The 16,113-nt window shown below is 37.3% G+C and overlaps 1 protein-coding gene across 2 annotated transcripts in view; it reads left to right on the top strand.

Moving 5' to 3' along the window:
* AK5 (adenylate kinase 5) overlaps positions 1 to 16,113 on the top strand; it is a 94,952-nt gene that overhangs the window by 36,670 nt on the left and 42,169 nt on the right. For both annotated transcript variants that reach the window (XM_083846514.1, XM_083846513.1), the window contains exon 7: positions 11,622 to 11,712. In XM_083846514.1, coding sequence (XP_083702640.1) covers positions 11,622 to 11,712 — 91 coding nt within the window. The remainder of the gene's footprint in view (positions 1 to 11,621; positions 11,713 to 16,113) is intronic.

Below are 16,113 nucleotides of genomic sequence, written 5' to 3'. Positions count from 1 at the left end.
AAGGAACCATTGTGCTGGCTTCATTTCCATCTTTGTTGTTTTGTGGTTTTTTTCCTCTTTCTCCTGCAAGTAAGTGGGTTTCAGGCACACTCCATAGCCACACTCTACAGCAACATTACACGCTTTTCTTGACAATATCCCTATTCCTTCTCAGACTTCATTTCCACAAAGTCAGAGAGCTGCTCTAGTTTTCTGATCCGTGCTTTCTATTCCTTTGATCAATGTAGCAGCCATTCTGCACACTAACTTGTTGACAAGACATCCTTCAGACAGTTGTCATGTCTTCTTTCTCACTTTTAAACTCATAACATTTTTTGGTGCTTCCCTAAAATTATGTTTCATTCAGTAGCCTCTGGGTAGACATATTGTCAAAAGCTTCGGAGAAGTTAAATAAATTATGTCAATCAGTTCCACTTCATCCACTTTTTTGTTAATGATATTTAAAAAATGCTTTCAGCCTACGTAATCATGTGGGATTTTGTCCTACATTCATTTCCAAAAAATACATACTGGATGCAAGAATGTCACATTCTATGATAACTACAGCAATAGTTTCTGTCAGTATCTCCTTAGCTTGCCAGCTTTCATTTATAAATCAAATAGTCTCCTTTGTGCTCTGAAACAACATGCTCCAATAATTTAGACAACTAAACTGAGCTTTCTGGTACAGAAATTAAAATAGCAATGCTCTCACTGCTTGCTGCAGGAAACAAATTCAGGTCCTTCCCGAGGCAGCACAATTGGAAGCTGCTTTTATGAGCCCGTGCTAAACTCACACTGACATTTGCTGAACATTAGCCTAAATTTGGTACAAGTCATGCTTCTACAGACAAATAATATAATTTTATCAAAATTTAGCACTCTCCAGCTCCAGAAGACCAGGGAAAGGCTTATCATCAAGGATTCCAATGCCTTTTATAAATTTGATATAGAGATCACCACTGAAACCTTGCTTGTCCTGGGTCAGAATTTATTTAAATACACAAGAAATGTTTGGCTAAGTTTTTTTTTTTTTCATCCAAGGAAAACAGAGAAAGCTAGTAAGTTTCGAATGTTCTAGTTCTTACAACCTGAAATTCCACTTGGAATAACCACAAATACTGTGGATCAAGCTATCCACATTTCCAATATCTTTGACACCTACAAACGTCAAATTATTTCCCGAATTAAATGAAAAGTTGGCATTAAAAAATAAATAAAAATACAGCAACTAACATTTAAGTGTATGGTATATCCCGTGCTTATCCTTGGATCTAAGTCATTAGTTCTCATGCGTTAATTAATTAAATTTGCAGTCGAGATTAATACAGGACTTTTCATGTTAGCTTTCAGTTCGCAGCCTTCCTCCATAGAAAGTTATGATGACACATAGGCAAAACTCGTATTTTTTGCAATAGTTGTTTTGACAATGCTAAAAGACCAGCCTACAATATTTTAGTGTTTTAGTTCAGAATCTCTGCTACAAAAGCCAACAGGAGCAATGCTGTTATCTTGAAAGGGAAATATTTGGTGTATTTGGCACTAGTATCAATGCTTTTCACTGAAGTAAAGTACAAAGTATCACTGGAAGAAACAAGTATTTATAGGCAGAAATATATTTTATTTCTCCAAGTTTTTCTAAAATTTGTTTTAGTTGCATTACATGAGTTACAGTTGTTGTATGTATGAACCTTTTCTAGGAAACCAGTGTTACTATATATTCGTTTGGGATGCCTGTCTGCCATCTGTGGGAGCTAATGCCAGAAAATGATTTCGGTTTGTTTTAAACAAAGGGGAAAGGAAAACTGGAGCTCTAGTAGCACTGCAGAAATGGAAAAACAGATACATTTTTTAAACTTCATTCAGAAAATATACCGCTTCACACAAACATATTGATTAACGTTGCATAGCTTTAGGGTTGGTGCCCTCTGAGAAGTACTGTTGCACCCAGTAGGGAGGTAGTGAGGAAAGCGTTTATTTGAGTGTATCTGTACTCAAGAGCTGTTTCACTGAGCTGGGGGCTGCAGGAATGGGAACACTGCAGTACTCGCCTCATGTGGTACTGGAGGAAATAGAGGAATTATGCTGTAGCATCTGGTCCTCATTCTTATTTTCATAGAGTCTCTTGGTTTATATGAAATAGTGTGAGCTCCCTGAGACTTCTGAAGAACAAAGACACATCCAAGCCCCAACAGAAATCTTCCTAGATGAAGATGAAGGGACAAGACTGGAGGACCAGCAATATTGCTATAGAATAAAAAAAAGCAAAGGCATCTGGGGAAGAGTCGGGAGATTTGAAGTCTTCCTGTAATGTCACTGAGACGTATTTAGCAAACTGCCAACTAGATCTGTCATTAAGTAGGCTTCATGCAACTTGCTTGTACAGCTCTGGCCTTTGTCTGGATTTCAAAATACTGCATTTTATGTGAATGCTTCAGAATTTGCAGCATCACTGTGAACTCCTGTACTGTAAGACGTAAAAAGGGATATTGCTGGTTAAGACAGAGAGGGTTGTTAAAGCTACATGAGGATTTGGACAGCATCTGACCATACCTGACTCTCTGTAATCAATAGTGGTTTTCTCCTTCTTTTAGGGTTAGGTGCAATAAAGTAAAAATAAAACAATTTCTTCTAGAGCCAGTGGAAGCAAGACTAAGGTGATCTCTCCCTCAGGCTTAATGTTTTCCTGAGTTTTACAGGAAGAGAGTAACAAATATATCATGGAGCATCTCCTAACTCAAACTATAATTCAGTTTTCCACTTGAGCTCTTCAGCAGTGATCTGTCTTGATGCTGGACATCACTATTCAGGCTTTTGCAATGCCATTTGCCTCTTTAAAGGCAACCTCCTTTAAAAGTAAAAGTGAAAATTACTCCAACAGTGGAATGCATATTTTTTAAAATAAGCAAAAATGTTTGTGCTTTCAAAGTAGAAAAAGTCTGTATGTGTGCACGAGGTAAAGCATCTCTTTGTTTTTAATTAATCTGCAAAAATAATTAGTACAGTTGACTTTATTCTAGCAACCGTTGGACAGATGTACTACATTTCAAAGGTGCAAGCTTTTAATCATTTGCAAAGTGAATATGCACAGAGAGTTTATATGTAGAGCTGCTGGCTGTATTTATAACCTGAAAAGTTATTCTAGAAGCTGACAAGTCAGATATCCGGAACAAACAAACACAATTTGTGCTTCTTAAATACTATTTAAACTAATGCATATGCTGCATAATTCAGTTCTGACTCCTGATGACAAATTAATAGAGAAATAGAATAGTTATTGTAAGGGTCACAGTAATGTTGACAGATGGATGAAACATTCTGAATTGCTGATTACTGACTGCTTAAATTGATTTAAGCTTTAGAAAGTTAAAGAGAGAGAAATATAGCAGAAGACAACGCCTATATGAAGCTCAGAGCTGCTCTAATACTAATGAAAAACATGACACAAAAACAATTTCAGAAATAAAGCAGCAATAGGTTTGCTTTTCACACAACAGTCACCAACCATCCAGATTAATATCCTTCCTGGGGAAAAACATAACCAGCTAGTGCTCTTAAATAGCTGCTCAGACAGAAAGGCCTTGCATCTTAGTGCTACTAAAAGTATGTATGTTCCAAAACCACTCTGTGGCGCCTCTTTCTGCCTCCATCAGCTTCCCTACCAAACATGTAACTGCTTCCCCACCCAGCTCATTAATTTTCTGCCTACCATGCCACCAAATTATTGATTTCCTCCCTCCCTCCCCCTGCTCAAATCTAGCTGTCCTTCAGCTTGCCCATTTTTCACTCTACAAGGGCCCATAATTGCATGGTGTCTTTCCCATCAACTCTCGCCACCACATTGCCTAAGGCACTCATTTTTAACAGCTGAAAACTGATATAAGTCAGGGTGTAGCTCAGTATGATCACAGCATAAAGACAGGACTTCTCCCTTTTTCTGCCTATCGAAAGCTATTACTCTGTAAAAACCTGCAAAGACAGGCTATTCCTACAGCTTACTGTTAATTGTTTCTTCATATAAGACATACCATTTACTTGGTGTCATACTGTTCCGTATTACACATATGGATGCTGGCTTCACATAATTTTACTGTGAAAGCAATTAAACTGTCAGAACATCTTCACACATTTTGTGTGCCATGGCACAATGTTCTTGAGTTTATGAAATAATGGAAATTCACTTTAAGAACAAAAAAAAACCAAAGCCTTTTGTAGTAATTGCAGTGTTTATACATTGCCAAGTCAATAGAAAAGGGAGATGATTAGCAGTGGAACTACAAATGTCCCGAGCTAGCCTCTTTTGCACTGGTGTGGGGATGGGCTAGAATCTGGCCTCATTTTTTGTATTTCAGATCATCTATAACAAAATCCCTAAATCTAGTCATATTGAGGCAATTAGCTGTGCAAGATAGTTTCAGTTATAATTGTGTATTTACTCATTTTGAGGGTCATTTCAGTTCTCTCTAATGTCAATGGAAGATGTTACTTGAATTTGATGGTTTCATTTTTTATTTTCTCTTACAATACTAGATTCTGTCTATGCACCTAACAGCTTCAAACATTACTTCAAATTGCACCTATTCTGAGTGAGTTTGGGGCGCACACAAGGTAACAGCAGCCCCTGCAGAACCGTAAGCTCCACTCAGGGCTGCTGAACATTCACCTTTGTGCTTGTTTACAAGAAGCACTCGTAGCAAGAGACACTCAGATGACAAGTGGAACTTGAGGAACTCTAATGATAGAAGTCTGGGGACTCTGCAATGATTTATGAATCCTCTGTGGAACACTTACAGTTAAAGAAAAAAAAGCATTAAGTGGTTTATTTTAGATAACCCAGAGTAGTCCTTGGGATGTTAATAATGGTAATAATATATCCAATTCAGTTTCTCTTTTAAATTCATCTGACAACAATTTATGACCTTTGGTATTTTTTTTTTTTTAATAAATCACTGGTGAGCTCTACTGCAGTTTCAGTTGTAATTGTTCTTCTGTACACGATACAATACCTATAAAAATGAGATTTCAGAGCATTTGATATAAAAAAAGAAGACACCAGAATTAGAGAATGGATTACAGATAGATAGCTTTCCCATTATGTCCCCTTCTCCTCTTTTTTTAAAATAATATCATTAAAAGTACTTTATAATAGGGAAATGTTCCCTGAGCTCCCAGTCTGCACATTCCAGCTTCATTCCTCAACTACTCTGCTTATTATTTTTCTTATACAAGGCTTCAACTCTTTTTCCTTTCCTCCCTTCAAAATGGCCGGTATCACGTCTTTTTCTCACATATTTCTTTTCTGTTTTCACATTTCTGATTTTTTTTTCCTCTTTCCACATTTCTCTAGAAGTAACTTGCTGCACGAGTCAATTAACTTGTAATTATTAAGAGAAACAAACTAGTGATGAAACAACACTAATAAAGGAGTATCAGTGAGGGTGTTGTTAAATCATAAAGAAGCACACATACACCAAAATGTATGTCTCACTTCACCTAGTAGTACTGGTAAGGGTGAAATAAAATACCTATTTGTTTTCAGTCCTTCAGAAACAAACCCTGCCTAAACCAGCATGAATTAAAATAGTGAGTTCTTGTCACAGATGTAGCAGATTGGGGCTCAGCCTTATGAATCTCTAAATGTTACTAGCTAAAGGAACAACAGTTTTTCAACCAAAAAAATACCAACACTTCAAGGACAGGAGTACTATCTAACTTCTAAACTAGGTGTCTCTTTAAAAGCATGGGATATTCATGATACAAGAAGCCTCGTTCTCTTTTTGTGTTTTATTGTCCTTTTCTTCTATATAAAAAGAAAATAATCCTTCACAGGAGGTGATAATATATGGATGCTTTGTCTACTTCCTAAACAATGACTGTCTTTCACTTCCACATATAGCTGACTAAAGGATTATAAAGCCAGAAGTGACAGCTATAGTTATGTAAAGCAATTTATAAACTGCATTCTATCCTGAATTAATTCCTGTTTGACCTTTAATTAATTTTTTGGAAGCATCTTTCTTAGAGAATTCATAGATAATCCATTAACAATTATGATTCATTAAGCAGTAAAGAAACTTATTTATCAGAATAAATTTTGCTGCTTCAGTTCTGAGTTTGTTTCGCTTCTCATCCTTGTATCTTATAATTTTGTCTGCTGGATATAGTAGTTCTTAAAATTGTTCTTTCCCATGGGAGGGCACAGGAAGCAGACTCATTTTTCATCCTTTTCTTATCTCAGCCCTGAATCTTCCCGTTAGATGTGACAGTCGAGTCATCATTCTCATTGCCCATCTGGAAGCCCCTCCAGTTTCTCAGCCGTGGATACCAGCACAGCACACAGCACCATCTGCCAAGCACCCAGATGTTATGTCATCACTTGGCTTCCATTCAGCATTCCTGTGCATACGTCTCATTAGACCCTCTGACTAAGCAGCACAACCCAAGTCCTGTTCACTTAATTGTTCGCTATAAATCTCCTTTCAGAAATTGCCTTATCTGAGAAAAAAAAATCCCCTCTCCTACTAACAGGACGGGATCTAACAGCCTATTTTCCATGGCCAAAGATCAGTCAAACACTACAGAAAGATCCGTACCTGAGGACTGTGACTTAAAAGAACGACTCAATGTCTCTCTGTTTTTTTTGTGTTTTTGTTGTTGTTTTTGTTTTGTTTTCTCTCCTGACCAACACTGGCTGCATTGGTCAGAGGCTTAGCACTCTGTGCTCACTCCTGCTCTTGAAGAGAATAAAGCGATGAATAACTTCCTACTGAGGCAAGACCAAGAGCCTAAAAGAGCACATGTGAATGCCATCTTGCTTGCAGCAGCTAGGTCTGATAATCAGATCACCCATACCTTTAAATGTACACTACCTGGGGGCACTTCTTCAAGTGACATAATACATGTTTCAAGGACTGAGAAAACACTCGGGCATTTATGAATTACAGTTATTGTTGCAGTATTTGCCTGCCTGTCAGATGAGCAAATAGAGCATTCATCATCCAATTCCTGTAATTCTATTTGATTTTGAGGTGGATGGGAATATTGCCATAGAGCAATTAGCCCAATGCTATTATTTTAATTGGAACATGGCTTATTTTCTTTTCATTGATATCCATCATGTTCTAAAAGAGAGTACATTTTCATCTACTGTTGCAAATATTATTTAACTACCTTGATTTGTTTTATGTTTTCCCAATTTCAACCTTTATTTCAAAGTGCACAAACAAAAATTCCCTGCGAGTCTGCTGCAATCAGATTTCTTTCTAGTTTTCGTCTGCTGCAATTTGAAAGGCTGTTATGATCTTCCACTATTTTGGGATTGTCATTTTGGATAAACCACCTGCAAAGACCAGCAGTGTCACTTTGGGTGAATCAGTCCACAGGGGCAGTGCCAGACTGAATGTCTTCACCCTCACACAAAATTCTACTTAACTACAGTTTCCTTGATGCTTGCCTCCAGTAGCCTGTAAGGGAAGAGCTGTGCACTTTTTTCTTTAACTCAACCCCATTTATCATCACTGACCAGTGAGACTCACTACGTTCAACAACTCAGATCATTTTCCTGTAAAGCTCCTTCTCTTGGCTCTGATTTCTTGGGCACGTATTTAGAAACACTAATCATTGTGTCTCTGAGGGCAGCATGTACAACCTGCTTTCCCTAGAACAATTATTTACAGTGCAGAGTATGTAGGAAATATTTTTCATCATTTTTTATATATAGCTCTGTGTCAGCACCAAATCCTCCAGCTGAATGATCTTCTCATGAAACTGGGACAAACTTTCCAGAAAATTCATAATTATGCCTGCCATCATTTATTTTCTAACATATACACACACACACTGAGGTATGTGGCTTCTGCTAGTCAGTTCTCTACTAAATACTGATGCTAGAGCAAAGCAAAACTATCTGAAATTCAACTAAGAGGAAATATTGAAGACTTCAGAGATCTCTTCCTACTTTAATTCCTGGGAGGTGTTCCCCTGAGCCGGGTGAGAGCAGAGCAGCATGGTGTAGATACAGTGCATGGATGTGGTAAACTCACATGAATAATGATGTTTCTGAGTTGGAATCACTGGCTTTGTTTTAAAAGGAGTGGGAGGAAGAGGTAGTATCAGCATCATTGAACTGATGGAGACAGAAGGTAGAAAAGCCTCTCGTGCTATCCTTAATCACAGGGAGATGCATCCTGGAAGCAGGACCACCCTGCACAGACCACAGGAGTGATGTGGAGATTGCTGCCCCACAGCTTTTGTGCATGTATGTAAAGGGGAAAACTACTCCTCTAGGTTCTGACCAAGTATAGCCACCAAATACACTTTCGAAAGGTTGGGGAAAATCACATTGGCTGTCATAGCCAGGTCTCTTAAAGAAATGGGATTCAACTGACCGCTGAGGCCCTCCATATTTTCCTGTCCCAACAAAACAGAATAGCAAGGTACAAAAGCTCATTAGTGCCTCATTGAGGGAAAGACTAGGGAGTGAGTCCAGACCTCAAACTCCACTGACCTCCCAGGGAAGAGATACTTTGCTCCTTCCTGCATCGTTGGTAAAGGTTATATCAGTTCAGGTAACAGTACAGTTAACGGGTCTTGTATATTTCAAATGGTTTCAGTGGCATGCTTTATAAAATTGTATTTCTATACAACATAGACCTTGACTATAATTGAACTGAGCCATCCATAAAGATGCCAGTAGATAATTTAGCTGCAGAGAGGTATGTTTTGAAGCAGGCAGGGGGCTGTTTTCAGAAGGGAAAGCAACCTATCGATTTAGGCATGTTCTGTTAAAAATAAGAGTTTTACTGCTGTTTGTTCTTTGTGAATAGGGTTGTTTGAGTACCTGTTATGTTTTATTCAAGCCTCCAATAATTATCAAAGGATTTCATTTTAAAATGTTTAGCAATTCAATGAAGTACAGAACTCACACAGTTACTTACTTTCTTTCAAAAATATTTTCTCTATGAAAGCTACCTTGCCTTCCTGTGGCTCAGGGTATTACAATTCTCTTTTTGCAAGGGGAAAACTGAGCCTATGTGCAAGCTTCAAATAATTGGTTTTCTTTGGGTCACAATATAGGATTTCATTACAGAGCTCAGATTTTTCAGCGTGCTGAAGCACAGCTGGTGTTCTTTGAATGGGGGAAGTTGATCTTTCAAATTCTTGGAACTTTCAGAACATTTTGAGATTGATCATGCGTTTTTTCATGGTAAACTGAATTACTCAAAGTAATGCTACTAATGAGAAAGCAAGCCTGTCATCTCTCCAAGTGTGGTGTGACCTACGCAGTAATGATTAGATACAACCTGATTACAATTTACTGGTGTTTATGGCTACACATATCCATAAATGTTATATTATATGATGTCTTCCCTAGCATATTTAATAAAATGCATACTTTTTTTTGCTGAGAAGTGATAGAAGAAAAGCATGCCTCCATACTTCCTCACAGAAAGACCAGTGCAAAAGAATTTGCAGAGCTCGATACTCTTTCTTTAACAACAAGGAAATTCCAAAGCTGCACTTTCTGCATAATGTCCACTGATAATAAAATGCCCAGCAGTAGCCTAAACCTTTAAGACCTGTTCTTCCACAAGCTTCAGTTTTGACACAAATTCAGATTCTAATTACCTCTTCTAATAGTTAAAAACAAGCAAATTTCTGCCTTTTAAATAAAAAATAATGCTTTGTGTTTTAATTAACATTGAATAAACTCCTCCTCAAGAACAAATAGGTCTGCCCAGATAGACAGACAACGATGCTGCACCACAGCATGAACTTCTGAGTGGTCCTCCGAGTCAGAGCCACAAACAATTTCAAAAACCAATCTGAAAATTCCATGTGTATTGGCAACGATACTAGACTCATCTGCGGTAGAAACGATCTCTTGGGCTGAGCTAAGCATAAACCTATGTATGAAGACCATAATAAAGACTTCAATCAGGGCTAATACCACTCACATTTGAGCACTCATGTTTAGAGAGTTTAGCTTGCTGGCAGCAAACTTCACTACTGCCTTTCTCTTACGTACTCTCGCCTCTCACAAACATCCAATTTCTTTCATTTATACAGCCCATTCACACAGTAGAACCAGCCTTTGTCTCTTTAATGTTCTTTCTCTATTTTTGAACTATTTCTGACATCTGACGCTCAAAATAAATATTTTTGGGCTGATCTGCCTCTGGGTTTACCTTGAGGTGCTTGTGGAAAATTCCATAAGAAAGCAAATTTCATTAGGCAGTGACAGAACAGCTTACGTAGTATAAATGCTACATAAGTCATCATAACACATAATGAAAAAACTGATACTGTTTTGGCAATGCTGGGTGCTAGATAAGCAATTCAGTACCTCTCTACTCTTATTAACTATTGTGCCATATTCTATGACAAATATTGAGAAAACAACTTCATTTCCATAAATGTCAGCAGCCAAGGTCCTACTAGGGTTTCACTTTGTCTCTCCAAAGTTTTTCCCTACCTACAATTTTTACCATGAGACAGACAGCTGTTGGTGAGATATCTGAAAAGGTGCTCAACAATTTTGGACTTGAAAGAATAAGCACACAATCAGTAGTGTAGTTTTCTGGGTTTCATTTCTGCATCCTAAGACATGCTACACTGAAAATATAAAATGATTGAAAGTAGTGACTCTTATACAGGGGGGCATGCAGTGAATGACCAGCATAGTGGGACCATTATTTGGTTGCTCCAGTAAATGGGGTTACACTCTTCCCTTTTTCCATAGCAAAGTATTAGGCCTTAATTCAAGAAATTAGAAGAATTTCAGAGCAAGAGTAATAAGATGTACTTTTTTTTCTTCCCAAAAAGTTCAACAAGTGATGATCTAAACTAATAACTCTTGATAAATATTATCAAGGGGGAAACAAAACCAAAACCTGTCCAATGTCACCTGGCCATAAAAAATCCTAATGGACAGAGAAAGAAGACTTGGGAGATGCAAGGTCAAACTATCAAGAAACAGAATAAATCAAAAAAAGTTCAAAATAGAAAGAAATTCGATTAATTATTTGTCATTTTAAAGAAGCTTTGCTTTCCTAATTTTATTAATTTATAACTGTGTCAGTACACTTTGTGCTAGTGCCAGAGCAAGAAAAGCTTTCTTTTCTAAATAACAGACACACTTTCAAAAATAGTTTACTTTTCAATAAGAATTTTGCATAACTACTTGAAGTCATACACACACACCTATTACAAAAATTGCTTTTAGAAGTTGCTGAAAATTTTTCACTTGCAAGTTAAGTATACTTAATTACACTAATCTCTGAAGAGCCTGAAAAGAAAGTAATCACTTCTCCAGTCTCTATGGTGTCATTTTTTTTCCAATCATCTACAGCATTTAAAAGGTATTACTAGTATTGCTTTCTGCTTTGAAACTTCATTTTCTGAGACCAAATCAATTTTACTGTAGTTACCATTCCTGACAAGGTATTAGAAATGGACAAAACGGTTTACAAATTTAGTTCAGTTTTCAGTCAAAATTGAGTTGAAGTACTTAAAGCTTGCAATGAACAGCACCCAGAAAATTAGAAATGTTCCTAACAAATTAAAAGTCTTGGGATTACACATTAGTGATCAGCCAAGTAGTAAGTAGTGTCTGACTGCCATTTTTTTTTTCTTCTTAATAGTTTGATGCAGACAGAGATGAAGAAGAAGTGTTCTTTGATATAAGTTTGGCAGTTGACAGTAAGCTATTTGCTAACAAAGAGGCTGCAGCAGGTGAGTTAATTCAAGATTTAAAGAACCACATGTTTTTTCTACTGCATTTGACATTTGTGGAATGCCTTTTCTTATATTCCTTGAGTATGAATGTATGTACTGTAGCAAAATCTTGACCCAACTCAAACATTTGCACAACCCAGGGCAAAAAAAAAATCTCTTTGCACTTGAAAACTTCATACAACCTAGCTAACATCCTGCTTTTCTACAAGCTCACTTTAAGATAATGTAGATAATCCACTAAGCTATATCATTAATGCAAAAATCGTATGTTTATTAATTCCAATTGTCTCTGGCTTAGTTCCAGATGATACCTCAGTGTCACCAGAAAACCCATCCTAAGAGATTTACGATCATACTCCCTCTCTAATAGTTGGTACTAATTCTGAAACTGTGTGCAAGTATGTCAAGGAAGGGGGTTTGTTTGTTTGTTTGTTTTCCCTTATTATTATTATTTGTGCGTACTGAATTTTGAATGTATTCAAAGAAAAAAAGAAGCTAAAACAGTAAAAATCCATGACATCTGTCAAATATTGTGTTTGCGGGAACAGTAAAATGTTCCTTGGTAACTATACAATTTTCCTTTTGCAGATGGCATCTCTGGCTGCCTTCTGAGTAGATGTTGAGGGTTATATAGGTAGATGAGGTCATAAATGTTGTAATGCAAAACAGCACACAAAGAAAATTCTAGGTGAAATGTTTTCCTGTAAAATGTACTAGTTTTATTAAAACAAAGATTAGATATGCGTAGTAGAGAAAATCGTGTATCTGATCTCTCCTCTGTTTAAGGGAAAACTTGTCTGCCCTAAATTGGCAGACAAGATGGCTTCAGTCATTTGTAATCACGAACAATCATCTGGGGCCTGCCAAGGAAGGAGAAATGGATGAAGGCCTGCCAAGGAAGGAGAAATGGTGAAATCTAGTAGGAGCAATACATCCATTAGCATTTTTTGACAACGTGGGGGATTACTTCTTGTCTACTGGCGAGGTGTGCAAAGAGCAGTTGCTTCAGACAGAGAGACTACGTTATACTTTGAAGATTTGAAAGGAGGTTCCAGGCTAGCTCGTTTTTAGAATGTTCAAAAAGAGATAAAGACAAATTATCAATGAGGGGTAAAAACGAATGATAAAAAGTGCATTACCTAACAAACAGGTTTCTAGTGGTCAGCTTCAAGGTAAGACGTACACAAGAAAAAAGACCACCAGCTTTCTCCATTAAATGGCACACTTACCTGTTCTGTGCATAGATTTATTTCTAGGGGAGGAGAGATCGATTCCTAACCTAAAATGACATTTCCACTTTATTGTATTGTATTGATGATTACCTCTGGATTTCCTAATTAAATGAGCTAAATACTGAATAGCAAGCAGATGAAACACATGGCATAAAGGTGCTAACTCTGACAAGCAGAGATTGGCAAAAGCTGAACAATTCACACAAAATAGTTGTGATCTGGGATGCGTCCCAGTCTGTTCCTTGAAAGTATGAGCTTATACTTTATAAATTCATCACAAAAATAATAGGAGAGCCATGAGCCGTGTCAGAAACCATGCCACAATCATCTAATTAGTGCTTAAGTTGAGCACCAATAATGGTAAGAAGATTTAAAGTAGGATTTCTAGTGATCTTTTGAGACCAGGTATTTAATTTCTAGAGGCTGCAATTCCAGCATTCCCTTAATCACTTTTTGTCTTTTAATCCTTGTAGTGATATTGCAATATATTTTGGTTCCTGGTAGATAACAGAGACTTAGTATAATATTTTAATGTCTTCACATCAAACTAATTCATACGATGTACCTGTAAGATCCAGTTGTAACCGTATAACGATATATGCTGAAAGAAAACAACAGCATATTTTTATGGACTATAATACAAATTTTCTCATTTTGGCATTCTATGACATATTAAGACCGTTGCTAAGAGCAACAACCTGTCATGAAATTCAATAAGGTTGCAATAAAATTTGTATTAGAAGCATCTTACTGAGAGACAAATGAAATTGTAATCATTCTAATGCTAATCAGTCCTCTAGTAAATTGTTTGTGTTCTATCACACTGAAAATTAATCTTCCAAGCATGTCTTGCTCAAGTGCTTATATGCAACATATATTAAGTAAGTTATTAGACAGCGCCTCAGAGCACGTTCCATAACATAAAGTGACAATTTTTATTGTATTGAGCTTAAACATGATATTAGTAGAAGCAACATGTTTCACAGGATGGCCTTAAATTACTTTTATGACAGTGTTAGTGCAAATACTATAGTTGTTAAAAAATGTATATGGGCATATTCGAGCCAATGAACCACACTGAATAGTATTGCTACCAGGACTTCAAATTAGTAACAGATTTAAGCAAGGACTGGAAATACATAAAATGATTTGCCCAAACACAAATGTCTAAGGAGCATAATTACCTCACATGATGGTATATAGCTACCTTGTAACAGGAAGTTAAATTAACTATGGCTAAATTTAGAGAGATCAGTACAATTTAGCTTATCTGTGTAAGTGAATTTAGTGAACTGTGAAAGAGCAAGGCCTGACACTTGCATTTATGAAAACTTAAGGATTAATATGATTTTGGAGAAAGTGACACACACCCAGGCACTGAAGTAAACATAAACCAGGGACGTTTATGACCATTGCACCCCTAGGTTCTGGGGTACATTTCTTTGGTAGGAACCACACACGAGCCCGTAACAGCCATACCCTCCTAACTTGCCATTACCAGTCCTGGGGAGCAACAAACAATGCCTGAAATACAACATAAAATTTAAAGGTAAAGCCTCATGGGGAAAGAAGCAACTGAGTACAGCCCTGCACCGCTTCAGGGGACAAGGGAGTCGTTCTCCCAGACTGTCAGCCCTGGCAATAACTCCTGTCAGCAAACCCCTGGACAAATGCAGCCACCCATTAATTTAGCTCTTCCCTCAGTGCTGGTCCTCTTGAGTCCCTAGCAAGACAAACCTTTATGAATGATGCCTTCAGTGTCAAATGCAAAGCCTAGCATAAAAAAAAGGGGGGGGGGGAATGCATTCTAAGTGATGTGCTGTTTCTTTTTTCAGCAGCCCCCTCCTCCCTGGAGAGCTGATTATTCAGTTAACGGGGATTTAATAAAAACTTCCAACTGATTTATTTTTTAATTGTGCAGTACTGTACATAATAAAATCCTCTCCATTTTTTCCCTAAGGAAAACAGAGGGCACATTATAATTACCAAGTTTTCTGTATCTCGACTTTACGCATACACTCAAATTGAGAAAGCGTATTTCAAGTCACAAATGTACCCTTTCAGATCAGATGCCTGCAAGTTATTTCTCCACGGCAGTGGAGCTTTTGTGCATTTTCTTAAATTTTTAACTGTTGAGCTTCCCCTTTTAAATCTGCTACAGTTGCTCATCATTTGTGAACAGCTCATACAAGGACACCAATGCTCTAAGTTAATCAAGAGCTGAGATTATCAAATGGAATGGGGCATCCATCTGAAAGGAACTAGGATGCTTCGGACAATATTCTTCCCTCTCAGTGGTAAACAAGTGTTAATTTTTTTTATAACCTAGTTCTTAGTCTACCAAATTAGCAAAGAAAAAACAACACAACTTACTCAGAAAATGCAATGAAACTTACTTATGATCCTGTTTTGTTGCAAGACTGCAAGATCTGCAGGATGCAGACTCATTTAAAGCAACAGGGCATGTTCATTTCCAAATTCGTTAGCAAATCCTCCTCCTTTCCTTAAGCCAGCATTTTCTGTTTCTCGTTTCATAGCTGGATATTGCCACAAGTTTTACATAAAATGTTGATGATTGAAACTCAGAGAATTTAAGCTGAGTTTCACATTACCCATTCTTCCTAGCACCCTCCTTTCAGCTTTAGCCTTGTCAGTAGCTTTGCCTACTGCCAGAACTACTGTCTCCCACTATGTTGCACAGTGGCTATCTGGCATGCTTCTGCTGCCACTTGTACTAGTGATTGGTTAGTGAGCCTGTTCACCTCCCATAGAAGACCTGTTTTAGCAAACTTTAGTCTAAACTCACCAAAACATACTCCCTCCAACAAAAAACTGAGCTGTAAAATAGCAAACAACTCATGCTTATTCATACAGCACTAGGGGCAATCTGTACACTGGCCAGCGATAGATGGTTATGTTTTTGTTAGCTTTCATTGAACCAAGAAAGAAAAGACATTTCCAATTTTCCTGACCTTCGAATATTCTCTGGAAAAGAGTTATGCTTCCCCAAGGAAACTGGTGTCCTAGTTCAAGATAAAAGCCCTTAAGATGCTTGACCATGCATTAACATTATATAGCCGTTATGGCTTTTGACACTTAAGATGCTTTATGCATGAGTATTCATTTTCAGCCTGATCTTCACATTTAAGTTCCCAGCACCATATTT

Source organism: Anser anser (assembly GCF_964211835.1).
Source record: "Anser anser genome assembly, chromosome: 8".
NCBI lineage: Eukaryota > Metazoa > Chordata > Aves > Anseriformes > Anatidae > Anser > Anser anser.
The sequence above is the reverse complement of the archived record's forward strand: the minus strand, read 5'-3'. Positions and strand labels throughout refer to the sequence as shown.